At 37.5% G+C, this 15,478-nt stretch overlaps 1 protein-coding gene across 8 annotated transcripts in view; it reads left to right on the top strand.

The window, feature by feature from the left end:
* Positions 1 to 15,478, top strand: part of LOC124775049 (phosphatidylserine synthase) — a 146,383-nt gene that overhangs the window by 61,748 nt on the left and 69,157 nt on the right. For all 8 annotated transcript variants that reach the window (XR_007015590.1, XR_007015591.1, XR_007015589.1 and 5 more), the window contains exons 3-4: positions 1,949 to 2,107; positions 10,445 to 10,596. Coding sequence is in view for 5 of the 8 variants with exons in the window: in XM_047249831.1 (XP_047105787.1) it covers positions 1,949 to 2,107; positions 10,445 to 10,596 (311 nt within the window). In the remaining 3 variants the exon portion in view is untranslated. The remainder of the gene's footprint in view (positions 1 to 1,948; positions 2,108 to 10,444; positions 10,597 to 15,478) is intronic.

Raw genomic sequence — 15,478 nt, 5'->3', positions numbered from 1 at the left:
TATACACTTGCTAATAGCCTCTGTCTTTGTGTGTGTTCCAGAGTTTCACAGTAATGTGGAACCCAGTTAATGTTGTCATATTTGCAAAGGTGAAAAGTGAAGAATGTGGTATACAGTTGAAATACTCTTATTTTCCTGAAGACTTACATATATTTTATTTAGTAGTTAATTTCTGAGACATTAATTCGAATCTCAGGGCAAATTCGGACCAGAAATTTAAGTAGAGACTGTATAATTGCAAACATCTTGTAATCAACATAGCAGAATCTGGAAAAATGGGAAAGAAGAAGAGTCAATATTACACCTAATACATCTTCTTACCAGTCGCAGAAAATAGTTCATTGATTTTGTTGGACTCATGGCCTGGACATAATACCACCTCTGTCATCAGGAGGAGGACGAGAAGACTATTAATACAATTTGGATTTCACTCAGAGCTGATAGTGGGATTCACACACTCTATAAAGAAATTTTTCTACAGTCCAAAGCATTTTTTAGGAAATTGTCAGACAGTATAATTTTCAATAAGTCTTTCTCGTTTCAGGTTTATCAGTGGATTGGTATTGTTGAATGTGAGACGTTGATGTTTTGTCAGTTTTCATCACCATGTTTTATGGATTAGATCAAGTATGCTTGGTATGCAGCATAACATACAGAAAAAGGGCCATAGCCATCGTAATTTCGTCCAAATAAATCTAGTAATTGCTTTGAAGTGCCTGAGGCATTAAGTTTGCCCAGTTGTGCCTGGTGTTTTCATCCTCCAATAGATGCTTCTTACTTTTCTGATGACTGCAGGGAATAAACAAGGAACTGTTGCATTGTTAGTAAAATATACATTATTTAAAAATTACTATAACAACTTCGCTACAGAAATTGTTATAAAATATTTCATGTCTACAAATTAAAGTCTCAATTAATGGAAGTTGTCTCTAATAGTCAATCCAATCAAAAGATACAGTCCTTTATGTCACATATTTTGATACTTGCAAACTCACTCATTAAAACCTATAGGATACTTCCAGTTAACCTATAATCATGAAATTTGGCAAGAAGCAAGGGTTCACAGTAGAAGTAAAGGAAAGAAACATCTGAAAATTGTTAATTTGTAATTATATCACACAAAAAAGTATTTAATAATTGGATAGATAAAAAAAATCAGTGGTGACAGATGAACATGCTTGTAAAGGTATTGAAATTATGTAAGCTGTTGGATCCAGTGGCTCCTTCTTCTGGCAGAAGGGTTGAAGGACAAGGAAGAGAGGTGAAAGCTGCCACTTGGTGAGGTGACTTTTTTATCTATCCAATTACATTATATTTTCAAAAATTGATTATTTTTGTTGATATAAAAAAGTATTTCTTTTTGTCAATTGTTATCCAACTTCAATCTTAAAGGAGCGATCAAAAAGTTTTTGTTTGAAGGCCTGACAGTTCAGAATCAGTAAGTCTATTAGACGAAATCACCATTAGCCCACTGTCCTGTTGCATGAAGAAGTCCATAACTGCCTGCTGCACATCCTTGTCCAGCAGGAATAATCGACCCTGTAAGGTGTTTTTTAAGGGACCATTGGTGTCTGCATGTTGGTGCTTCTATACCTGCATCTGAGTTGCAGCAAAACTCTGAAATGGAAACTTTTTGATGGCCTCTTATAATTACTTTTACCATTTTCTGAGTAAGATGTAATTCCAGTTGGATGTCGTAAAAGTTATTTTAGAAGTACTAATTACAGTTTTATGGAACTACAAATCTTGTTAGCATTATATAAATGTTTGAAGAGGTGTAATTTTATTCTTTGGAGGTTATACTTGATTAGAACAAAATCAAGTATGCAAGCATACCTGTAAATGATCGATTTTATATGTTTATGCTTACATTTCGTCAGTTTTTATATTTTAACTCATTTTATGATCTAAATTTCTTGAATACCATTTCTGATATTTTAATTTTCAGGAATATGGTGTTAATTGCACGGATGTAACAGTCGAGAGAATATGGAGTCACATTGATGTTTTTGCAGTGGGTCATTATTTCGGATGGATGTTCAAGGCTATTCTTGTTAGACACCTTGGCATTTTGTGGGCTATTAGTGTTATGTGGGAATTTACTGAGGTAATTTTGTTCATCTATTTATTCCAGTTACTGTAGACTACCTTTTAACTTTCTTTATCTAATTGGAATTCTGTTTCAATTATCTCTGCTTTCTTGCTGTAAATTAAATTTTTATTCCCAGTTTGAAGAGAAAGTATAATGTGCTTGATTCCTAGATGGTAGTACTTTATTCAAAAAGTGAAGTAAATTTAAGGTTATTGTTGATAATCATTCATTATGAATTGTATTTGTTTATGAAATAGTCAGAGAGAAATGCTTGCTGAAGACGACAAAGTCCTTTGAGAACAAACAGATTGAATTCAATAGGCAAAGAAACACTGCTTTTTATTTTGATGCTTGAAATGGCTGTCATATTTCAGTTTTGTCTGTGGATCACTTATCCAAGGATGTTGAACATTTGCTATTACAGTTTGAGAACAAGGAAAAAATGTAATAAATATTTAGATCCTTAAAAGTGTAATTTGACTAGGCTGGGCTGTGGAGTTGGCTATGGGCTTATGATAAGAATCTTCCTAGCATTCGCCTCAAGTGATTTAGGGTAGACCATGCAGGATGTAAATCAGAATGACCAGATAGAGATAGGAACCTCCATCCATATGAATACAAGGCCAGAGTGTTTAAAACATTGCAACCTCACTTGGTTCTCCGTAATGTAAAATACTGTTTTGAAAGGAAGTTATTTAGTGATGTAAAAAGCTAGTGCTTTGCCTTTCTTGTATCTGATACCAGTGACTGCACACACTGTACACACATTATTTCATAATGTAATACATACACATTGTCGGCTAAGATAAAGACCAGGGTGCAATGTTTGATTTCCATTCTGTGTACAGCAACTTCCCGATTTGCAAGCCTGAAAATTTTGACTCCATATCCCTCTATATCGACAATATGAAAAGAATAGGTTGCTACTCACTGCCTAGAGGTGGCACTGAGTCACAGACAGGCACATTGAAAAAGAATACTAGAAATAGTCCTCCTTCAGAAGCGGACTCGGACATTTACACATGAAAAACTCCCACACACACGCCCACTGTCTCCAGGCACTGAGGTCCCTAGCTCCTGGAGACAGTGGAATTTGTATAATCGTTGTTCCTGTGTGATTGTGTGTGTGTTTTTCCACTTCTGAAGGAGGACTTTGCCCAAAAGCTGAAACATTTTGAGCATTCTTTTTCATTGTGCCTGTGTCTCTTCCATGTGGCGAGTAATCTGTCTTTTCCTTATTGTTGCTATGCCATCCTGGACCTCCCACTGTTTAATTCCCTCTCTATAGTAAATGAGATGTTGAGCCCAGAAAGAGGATAAATTGTTAGTATTGTACAGAGTGACGCAGCTAAACTGTTAACCTTGGATATCTCCAGAACTATTTAAGAAATTTTAATTCTCTTTTCACCCAAATGAATTATGAAAAAGTCTCCAGGAAATGATGTATAGTCTCTTTTCATAGCTGTATTAATTACAAAGATATCAGAGTCAACTTTGCTTTTTCAAATGGAACTATTATAATTTCTGCCATTAGTATTGTGCATCTAAAAGAGATTTAATTCTACAATGTGTCAGTCTTCAAAATCTGATTAGTAGTTTTGGAGAAATTACAATATTTAAAACTTAGGATTTAGGCCTGTTTTGTAATCAGTTATTGTCTTCTGCAAAACATGTTATTGTATAAGACAGTCATATCAGGTTAATTGGGGCTCCAGCTTGATGCAGGTAAGAGAGTCTACCTACTAAAGTGGAATAATGGATAGAATTGATACTTATGCTAAGAAAACTTAGCTATGCATCATTGGACTGCCATACCAATTGGAAGACAAAGGACATGGCATCTAAGGATGATTCTCCAGTTAACTGCCATATCAGTCCTGTTCTGCATTCTGCCAAAGCATTGAAAGAAAGGTGAACATCAGGAATTGCCTGGGTTTGTAAAACAGGAAAACAAGGTATAAAGATTGTTAAATAATAACCTCGGATCATGAGTTTGTCAGGATACACACTTAAAATTGCAAAATTACCTCAGCAAAACTAACAAAACTGAAATAGCAAAAGAATATGGTTGTAAATGCTTGTTTAAAAATTCATTTATGTCATCGAGCTTTAAAAAAGTCAAGCTTCTACTGCAGTACATGCTTGAATTGCTGGTGGAAGGACTTCTTGATAGACTAGTGAATTCCTTGAATATTGTTGCACATGCCACAACAATCCAAAGTTTTGAATACTCTTGGGTTGCTGTAACTTATTTGTGGACTTCATTTTTGCGTTCACCTGGATGAGAAAGTTTCTGTGGTGTCAAATGAGGTGAAAGTGCAGGCCAACTGATAACATCATCACATCCTATTCAGTGACCATGAAAGAGCTGGGTGAGCACTTTCCCAGCCAAAAGCAGTTGTGAGTCAAGCCTCCATTGTGCTGGTTCCATGTACACCTATGTTATTTCAAGTGGTACTTTTACGAGCGCTGGTAGTACTTCAGTAAGATATTGTGCGTTTCTTTTACCTGTTCGTATTTCTTCAATGAAGTAACAACCAATCACATAGACTCAAACACTATTGCACCAAACTGTCACACTCAACTGTCTCTGACATTCAGCCTGCCTCAGCCAGTACTGATTCTCTGCTGCCCAATAATCCACACTTCTTAGATTCAGTTTTCCATGCTTTGTACAGGTGGCTTCATTGATAAAGAGAATTCTTTGAAGAAAAAAATTTGTTGTCTTAATGTCACATCAGAAGTGTGAGACAGAATTCCATATGTCTTCAGCAACCCTACAGGTGAAGTGACACATGTTATGGATGGAAGTCGTTTGTGCACAAAATGCAAATAATGCTGGGCCAACTTATTCCAGAGGCACTCACAATATCACTGTTGTTAATATATGAGTTATGAGCAACAGCTTCCAGAATTTCTATTTCATTCGATTTGTTTGTTGCAAATTTGCTCTTACACTCTGCACAATATTCCAATGTTCTTCCAATAACAATTTATTGCACATTCGCTAGAGTGTCATTTTTTCTTAGACACCTTCTATCAGGGTTAGTTTGTGTATACAAGTCAAATGTTCTCTTCATGCTCCTTCTGCATTTTCTGTAAATAAGAAGCATATCTAGTTTTCCTGGTTTGTGAAAGACTTTTTTCAAACTAACCAGTACCCAACACACTTAAATGACACTGTCTGAATTAAAGTTTAATTTCCCCTGTGCTCTGTGGTATTGTGATATCGTGAAACTGTTTCCTCATCCAAAGTGCTGTATTTCATTATTTGGATTTGAAATCCATAACTTCTGCCTAATACAGCAGTCACATTCATGTTCAAAACAAATAAATTTTAAGTTCTAAATATTGACTTACTCCAAAACTAGTGATTGGATTTTGAAGAATGAAATGCTGTTGTATTTCTCTCTCCTAGAGCTATGTTGCTTGCTATATATTCCTTTTCACACTAAGTTGCTCTTTAGCTGATACAAATATAAAATAGCAAAAGTAATACATAACTTTGTTGCTGTACTTGCAGTGTCCGTTGTTAACAGTAGATCTGACTGTAGAAATACAGTGGAACCTCACTTAACAAGCACGTCCCAAAATGCACAATTTGCATAATGAGCAAAATAAATAACTTAACGAGGAATGTTTTGCATAATGAGTGACAATGATTTAATGTGATGTCACCAGCCATTCGTGTGCAGCCGGGGAAATGTTAAACATTCATTGCCGGGAGCGGCATATGAACAATGTCTTTAGTGCCTACTCCATTCTGTGTTGAGCACTCTTTCTGGTACCATCTTAGTGCAGCTTGTGATCACACATTTTTCTAAACTTGGGTTCACACCATGTTTTTCTGTGTGCAAGTTTTAATAACCTTCGTAGAAATTTCTCTGAAGATAAAGCCACAAGAAGATGACCATAAGAGAAAGAAAATGATGTTGGAAATGAAATGTAAAATAATTGAAAAATGCGAACATTGTGTGACCATTGCTGATTTAGCATGCACATACAGTTGGTTTACACCTACTATATGCACCATCCTCAAGAACAAGGATAAGATTAAGTAAAGGAAAGTTGCTACTCACCATATAGCAGAGTTTGTGAGTGTGTTTCTGTGTATTTGTCATCTAATTTTGACGAAGGCCTTACTGGTGGAAAGCTATATTTGTGACAGTCTTTCTGTTGTGCCCATCTGCGACTCAGCGTCTCCACTATATGGTGAGTAGAACTTTCCTTTTCACAATATTGTTTCATTCCATCCTGGATTTTCCATTATTCGATAAGATTAAGGAGATAGAGGCTTCAAATGAAATGACAAGAGTGTCTAAACAATGATTTCGTATTCTGGATGATGAGAGGGCTGCTCCTTGAATGGCTAAATGAAAAGCAATTGCAAGTTGACCCTATTACCAAGAACATCAGTTGTGAGAAGGCTAGAATGATTTTCACCGACCTTGTTAACAAGATGCCAGGATCATCAGCGGCCGAAGAAATGTGTAAGGGAAGCCGTGGGTGATTCAAGAAGTTTAAGAGAAGAACTGGCATCCATAGCATTGTGAGGCAGGGAAAGCAGCCAGCTCCAACACAAAGGCAGCAGTGGACCTCATCAGCAACTTCAAGATGCTCACAGATTCTGAGGGTTATCTGCTGCAACACGTTTTTGATTGTGATGAGATGCATCTATTCTGGGGAAAAAAAAAAAAAAAAAAATGCCCAAGCGTGTCTTTATAACAGCAGAGGAGAATGCATTGCCTGGTCACAAGCCAGTGAAAGACCATATCACACTGCTATTATGTGCCAATGCAAGTGACAATTTGAAAATTAAACCACTGCTTGTTCACCATTCAGAAACTCCATGAACTTTCAGGAAGTATAAAGTCCAGAAGAGTGGGTTAAATGTGATGGACCAGCATGTTAGTTCTAACTTTATGAAGCTCTACACTAAGCACTTTACGAGCATTGCTTTAAGTTGACTGAAGCTGCCAGTCTCACTCTGAGACTTTTGGAACTATCACTTCAACATTGTTGCCTGAATTAAGATGGTTGAAATGGCATGGGAAGGGGTTACCAAGACAAATCTCACTTCTGCTTGGAAAAAGCTTTGGCCAAAGTGCATTGTCGAATGTGATTTGGAGGCATTTGAGTTAGTACCTGTGGAGCCTGTAGTCAACAAGATTGTATTTCTGCTCAAGAGAATGGGACTAGAAGTGGATAACAATATCAATAAGCTTGTGGAAGATCACAGCTAATAAATGACCGCTGAAGAAATTATGATGTTGCAATGTGTTTCACAGCAAGAAGTTGTGGAGAGGAGTTCTTTGGAGGAGGCGAAGGCTGTGGCAATAACAGCAAAGCAGCAGTCTTCTGGCGCAATAAGAGAAATGCTGGAAACATTGGAATCGGTTGCATCATACATTGAAAATCACCACCCCTGTAAAGCAGTGGCTATGCATGCTACAAATTTATTTGACAATAATGCTGTGTCACATTTTCACCAAGTGTTGGAAGTATTGGATGGTTTCCTAGTAAAAAACAATTAGTTATGTATTGTGAGTAATAAGGTACATAATAATGTAGGTATAGTTCTCTTTGAATAAATGCCATGAGTAAGATAAAACTTTTTCTACTTTTCTGCGTTTTACATTAATTTATGTGGAATAGATTGTTTCTATTAACAATTGTTTTGCACTGCGAGTAAGATTCTGGAATGAATTGTGCCCGCTATGGGAGGTTCCACTATACTAACAGATACAAAAGATTCACAAATCTGTCACTCTTCAATGCAATGTCTCTTCAGAAGATTTTGAACCGAGGCCACTATGAAAATTTGTAAATGTTAGTCAACTGGCAAACACGCAAAATGGGCCCCATGCGTGAATGTTCGAACTTAAGTACACCTGCTGCTGGAGCTCCAGAGTGGGGATGCTTGCATATCAGTGGCAGCTGCATAATCGCTTGTGGCAGCAACCTCATGCTGCAATGACAGCTATGGGAAATGCGATGGCGTACTGGTGGTGCACTTATTTGAAAGTACGGCTGACTGAATAGTGGCCAACACTGCATTATCAACAGCAATAATTATTATGGATCCAGCTGAAATCAGTATCTGTAATTAATGTAACTATAAAAAGACAGTGTTAGTGAGGACTTTCTCACGATTCATGTAGGCAAAAACAGAGTTACAATATCTTAAACACTTTCAGAAATATGAGGTGAACTACTTATCTGAAACACCATATCGAAGAGCTTTGGGTGTAATATTTTTACAGAAAAATGCAAAAGTGTCACATGGGATGACAGTGATTTATTATTATAATTGTTGTTGTTGTTATATATTTGTGTTACTTTTTGTTACCAAACTCGCACTGTGTATTCTGACTAATTCTTCACTATATTAAGGCATTTAATTTAACAGGTACTTTTCAACTGTCATTTTAAGTAAGTTTGTTTTAGTAATATGTTTGATTTCATGAGTTTAATTTGTTCTTAGTAGATGTAAGTTCAGTCTGTATTTTGGTGATGGACAGAGCTGTTTGTTCAGTAATAATCAATATTATTTTTCATGTGCAGAACTGATTGGTGAGTGTATTCAAATGGTGTAGTTAAAATCCCCAAATACTTTAAACAGATCTTTACAATGAGCTCTTTATTGTAAATTTACAAATTGTAAATTTCGTTCGGTGTGTCATTTACTTTCTTAGCAGCACTTCTACCACTTCAGAACACAATCTGTGGTTCACGTAGAAGATTGTATTTGTTCTAGTGATTTATTAATCTATCTTCCATGATTATTTTATTATTTTAGAGAAGTATGACAACAGGTGAATGGGATTGTAGTTTCCTGTTTCATCAGCATTGCTTTTCTTTAGGAGAGTCACAACTCTTCCCTGTTTTGAATACTCTGCAGAGTATCCTGATGCAAATGACTCATTAATTATGTTTGTGACAAGACCTTGTGTGCCCTGTGTGCATCATTTCAGCACACAGATTGGTATGTTCTCTAAGCCTGCTGATTTTTATTTATTTTTGAGATTTTGTACAGTTTACTGACTACAGGCTCTGTGATTGATGATACCTTTATTGTAATTAGTGTTGGTGATAGAAGTTGAATGTAAACCTGAATTTTTTTACATAAGGACTTAAGAAACTAAGTTACACAAGTTGTCACATGCTAACACCATTGTGAGCACATTGTCAAAAGAGACTACATGTTCCAGGTTTCCCGAAGGCACAATTCTTCTGCAGTCCGGAGAACAGGTGCATCATAGTATGGGAATCAAATGGTGTGCCAGCTGGAAACATACCAATGTTAAAGTGTGACCCAGGTCACATAAACATGGATGGTTCTAATTAGGAAGGCTATCAACATCTACCATAAGAGGACAATGTCCAGGCAGTGAAGGAAGAATATCTCTGGGAGGGGGGGAGGGATTTCCAATGATGGGAACATTCACACAGCTGTTCTCAAATGGCTTGATGACAAGGGGGTTTCTAATTTGGGGAATTTAATGACTGATAGAATGTTCCAAGCATTGTTTACAGAGACTGATGACTGTGTTGAAAAGAAGTGCCTTGTATCTGTGTTACACTGAAGAGTAATACAGTATTCAGTGAAAATTACTTGGCCTGCCGTGACAATTTGTAACTTTCTGTTTAAAGTTCCCTCATACTTTGTAGAAAAATTTGCTATTTTTACAATTAATAGAGTTGAGTGACATTGATAACCTGGAATATGATGTTCACCAGCATTAAGTTTAATTGTACTTTGTGTGGTATAAATTTGTATTAGAAATTGAAAATTACTTATTTGACATAGGAAAAAAGATGATAATGAGATTATATGGGCAGTTTACTTCAGTCTGTCATAGCCATTCTGTCAGGAATTGTATGGCAAGTAGACCAATATCTGTAGACGGGAAACATTTCCTTTCATGAAAAAGCCAAAAGAATCAAATTTTGGGCAGAGAGAGGCCGAAAAGGAAATCGTGTGTTCATTCTTGAACTTCACAACTTCAGACCTTTTTTAGAAAAAAAGAATGACGGAAAGCAGGTCCACTCAAAAAGCTTTCTGAATAAAAAGCCCATGAAGTACTGAATCTCCTCTAATTATACTTTTGAAGAGCTTAAAATACCCTGAAATAAGTTTTGTCCAGTGGTCTGTTATTCGGTGCAGTGGCTGAGTGAATCAACCAGAATAAATTCCATTTCGCATTAGTGGTTGTAATAATCTGTATTGTGTTTTTCTGTGCAATGATAGCATGCATTAACAAGAATAAATTCTATTTCGCATTGGTGGAGGTATTGATCTGTATATGCATTGTTCAGTTAATCATTTTGAAATATCATTTTATGTTTCAGATAGCATTTGCTCATCTTCTACCAAACTTTATTGAATGCTGGTGGGATGCTCTAATATTAGATGTACTTGTGTGCAATGGATTGGGAATTTGGTGTGGCTTGAAGATTTGCAAGTATCTGGAGATGAGAGAGTATAAATGGGTTAGCATAAGGTAATTGAATTACTCTGTTTCTAGGCTCAATGAAACAGGAAGTGGAATACCCTTTAAGGTGAAACAGGTCTACCATGGACGCCATGTAGTTTCAGATTTCTTGATTTTAGTAAAGCAGTATGATGGTGATTGCATTAGGCTGATCTAATTTGCGGTGCGTCACTAGTATTGCAGTGGGCAACCATAGAAAATTCAGAATAAAATAATAAAGCCACTTAAATAGTACATTCAGATACATTTTTATATAATAGGTCATGTTGAGTGTGAAAATGAATTAAAAATGGCAGTAACATGTAGGCTCTGCAGTGGGCTTTTCTGTTTATTAAAAGATCAATGTAATGCCAAGCTCATTTAGTCAAGCAGTTGCATAAAAGATAGAAAGATGAAAGCAAATATCAGTATACCTTCTCAGCAATAATTCAAACACAACAGAATAAGTGGTTTATTGGAAATGGATTTATTGTAGTATGGCAATTCACTCCTTATTCAGCATGCTGCTACATGGCTATGACAGTGATAATTGTGTGGAGTCAGTAGATAGGAGTGTTGTGTACAAAAAGGTGCAGTTATTGGAGCACACAATATAACCACAGCATGAAATGACTATAATTGTTCTGCATGTTGGGGTAACAGACAGTGTAGTTTGATCCACTGCTGGTTTGTTAATAAAGTATCACAATGCATGTAACTTACCTATCTCTCTACAGTTTGATGCTGTATACACTCAGTGGGATTGGTTTTGCACAAACACTACTGCATTAATTTCCATTATTAATAAACCAAACATACCGCAAGCTGGAATGGGCAAATTGTAACCGGCACTGGCATGCTGAACACAAAATTTACTAGTCCATCAGAGGTGGCTGCATGTGTGTTAAGTGTTACTAAGGTGTTCAGTCGAAAAGCTGGCACTATTGAACATCTAAATGGGCACACTCCAAGTATAACAGTTTTGTGCACCACAGCTTATAACAAATGATCTTGACTCCTGCTTGTTGAAGTCTCAGTGGCAACCATTACATCAGGGAGGTTATAATATTTGAAATACTCACTCTCTTTCAGGCAAATTAACATGTAGATCTTGAAGGACAAGACTGCATTGATACAAATGGCAATGTATGTGCGAACCTCCTTCGGAGATTGACAGAGACTATTAATTGTTTAGCTTTGGACATTCACTAAATCTGTCACTTATTGTACATGTCTGGGATCTGGTTAGTTGTCGACTTTTTGTTCCATGTTATTCCACCAGCAAAAATTAGTGCTTTGTGGGATCATTAAGTGATTCATCACAGGAAGTGTTGGCTTTATACCATACTGAATTTTCAATCAGTGTCATTTTTAATTATTTGTGTATTGCTTTGTCGCTTTTCATTTCACTCATATATTTATCATCAGGGTGGAAAAGTAATCACCAAAATGTGTATTTTGTATGGAAATTGATTTTAACTCAGAAAAGTCAGATACATCTCAGACAGCTCTAGAAAATGCAGGAAATTCTGAAATAATCTGCAAGGAATTTCACTTGTACACACACACACACACACACACACACACACACACACACACACCTTCCTACCTACCTACTTATGCGTGCTCTCTCGTGTGCATTTGCTCATGTGCATAGGTAAGAGCATGAACGGCTGAGTGAGGTGTAGTGAGCACATGTGTGCATTGTGACGAAGATAAGTGTGAATGTATGAGTGAGTGAATGAATGAATGTGCTTTGGTGACTGCCTGCATAGGTGCCCAAGAGTGTGTACACGAGTGAGAACATGTGTTGGTGAGCATGCGCAGGTTATTTTTTGTGTGTGTGTGTGTGTGTGTGTGTGTGTGTGTGTGTGTGTGTGTGTGTGTTTCCATGGTTCTAATCCAAATGTGTACTTTGCTGACTTTCTTGAAGTGTTGTGCTTCAAGTAAAAAGTTACCATACCACAACAAGCTCCTGTTTTGAAATATAGTAGATTATTCGTAACGATCTATTAATATTATATTTAATTAGGGCAGTTAAAGTTATATCTGTGTAGGGTTGCTCCATTCTGAATTGGCATGGTGCAGAAGAATAAAAGGTGATGGATAGTAGCACTATGCTTTCCAAGGCTGGTGGGTAAGCCAACTTACTCAACTGGCTTACCAATTGAACTGTAAACAAACAATTGTTTGGTTCCACAGCTTGGGTGTTGAGGAGGAGAACATCTTATCAGACACATGACATGAGAGAAACATTTTTAACATCCTAGTTGCTGGAACATTTTCAGTGGCTTCTACAAACTTTTTGCTGCCTGTAGTATCTTATATGCTCATGTCAAAACTCCTCCAGCCACTGGTGCCGAATCTCAGCCTGATTCAGCCATTCAACTTGATCAACTTTTTTTCAATTTGTCTGACAATTACACTTTGCACTCTTAAGACTCACTCCCAACACATCAACTGCTACCTCAAAGCCTGAGAGAGTTAAATCAGTGAAAATCTCAGGATGAATTTTTATTTTGATGGAAAAAATTATGACTTGTAAATATATATATGGTGCAGAAAAACAGGTGGAAATTTTATAAGAATGATAGCATTGAATATCCAAGGAAATGAAATGGAAAAGAGACAAAGTTGATTAGGTGATCATGTATGAAATTGCGCTATGTGTATATAATTGTGACAGAAACTATACTGGATGCTGTGAATAAATGTGTGTGCTGAAGTTGCTATGTTGAATTCCTTCAAATTACCAGTAACAGCAACATTTTGGTGCCGAAACACAGGAGTGTGTGGCAAGATTAAGTACTGCCACACATTCAAGAGGTTTCAACATCATTGAAGAAGATTTCAAGCAACTTAAAACTTGAAAAACCATAACATCATGCCGTGTTCAGCTTGGACAGATAAGTCACACCATTGGCTGTACTCCACTCGCAGTCATTATTGATTGATTCTGTTTGTGTATAATTTGACTTGGTGCATCCGTGTTGATCGCAGAGCAATATTGAGCATTTGGTATGTCATTTATGCAGTACAAAGGGGACTACTAAAGTATTGTTGGACAGCAGTGCAATAAGAAAGAGCTTTCCTAAGGGTTGCTGATGACAAGTACTGCACAGCATTGCCATCTCGTAGTGATGGCGGACATCCCGTTATGGGTTGACTGGCGCGCGCACACACACACCCTCGCATCAACCAAGCATCACACACCATGATGGGTGCAGAACAATTCTGCCCAAATTGTGATGAAAGAGGACAACTCAACACTCAAATGCCACCAATTTCATGAGCCAGATAAACGCATTTTGATGTTTCTGCACCATCAGAGAAAGTCGGACACTGTCAGGAGCACCTGCAGGAAACCATAGGAGAGCTGATCTCACTCAGTGGCCCAATACAGGGCTTGCCAGATTTCACAGAATACGAGACTGACACACAATCTTGTGAAGGCCGCTCTGACAAATGCAAATGGGCCATTCGAAAGGCAAAAAGGCTTTTTGGAGGAGCATGTTCAAGGGATAGAAACACAGCTGATGTGCATTAGCCAATATCAGCAACTCACAAACATGCCCACGTGGACATCAAGTTGCCTACTATCATACTACATCCTTTCTCTCGTGACATAAAAGCATAACTGCATTCTTCCGCAGGTGACATAGAAGTGTGAACACGATTCTGGTAGCACCTTCACAGTTTCCGTAGATGAAACTCCAGTCGTGTCACTTATGAACAAGCACCTGTTCCTCTGTGTATATTTAGATGGGGACCCCAAGGATTTGGTGGATGGGTTTGCTGTTACAGCTGGCATATGAGCCGACAAAGCAAATTTTGGAATCCACGTATGGGGACAAGAACGGATTATCCAAAGCCACCTTGACTTCTTGAGAACCTGAACACTTCAACTTCAAGCAGTCCAGAGGCTCTCAACATCTCCTCCATTGAGAGCCATAAGTGGATTCAAGCACTACGAGCACTAGGAGAGCATGTGGACACTTGTACTTGCATTCCCAGAAGAAACTTGCAGAAACAAGTTTATCCATGCATCATGAAGGCAAAAGATCCAAGAAGGGAATCTTGCACAGCTTATGGAGCTCCTCAACAAAGAAGTGGAGGGAGCCCTTCAGTACATGCAAAATAAGTGGAGAACCTGTTCTGTAAGGCAATCATGTACCCACAGCATCAACTTTTCATATGAAAGTTAAAATCAAAATTGACAAGAAGTAGAAACAACAAAATTCAGACCCTGTTTGTGTGTAACTTAGCACTAGGCCAAGATTGCTGAAAGGTTGCAAGCTTACAGGCTAGAATAAATAGCCTGAAGAAAATGGACTGCTGCTTGCTATACCTTAGACGTGTCTTTAAATGAGGAAATGTATCCCACATAGAATGTAAAAGTGTGAACTACATTTCCATTGTGTGATAGCCACCTCACAACAGTGAACAAGATTGAAACGAAGATGTCTAACTTTGTACACTTACATACTGCTCATTGGCTATCAGAGGGCCAGCTGGGGGTAGTAAACTGACATGTGACATTGTAGAGTGTCTAGTTTTTTACACCATTTTCTTCAACTCAATGTCACTGGAACCAGAGCTCTAGAGATAATAACATTTAAGCCATTCTGCACATCATCCTTCTCAATGAGAAAGGTTCATTTTGATATGATTGGATACTCCACCAGTGCCCACAGTCCTTGAAAGCAGCAACAAATTCTCTCGTCAACCGACGGTACCACAAGATGTGGGAGATATGGTCTTGAGAGAGGGTACACAGATGGCATAACCAAGAGGAGATACTGTAGATCTACCTATTGAAGTTCTAATTGGGGCAGATTATTATTGGAAAATTGTGACTTTGGGACAACCAATTAAAGTATGACCTTCATTGGTTCCCTTTCGGACAATCTTC

This window comes from Schistocerca piceifrons, chromosome 2 (genome assembly GCF_021461385.2).
Source record: "Schistocerca piceifrons isolate TAMUIC-IGC-003096 chromosome 2, iqSchPice1.1, whole genome shotgun sequence".
NCBI lineage: Eukaryota > Metazoa > Arthropoda > Insecta > Orthoptera > Acrididae > Schistocerca > Schistocerca piceifrons.
This window is presented reverse-complemented; position numbering and strand designations above follow the sequence as displayed.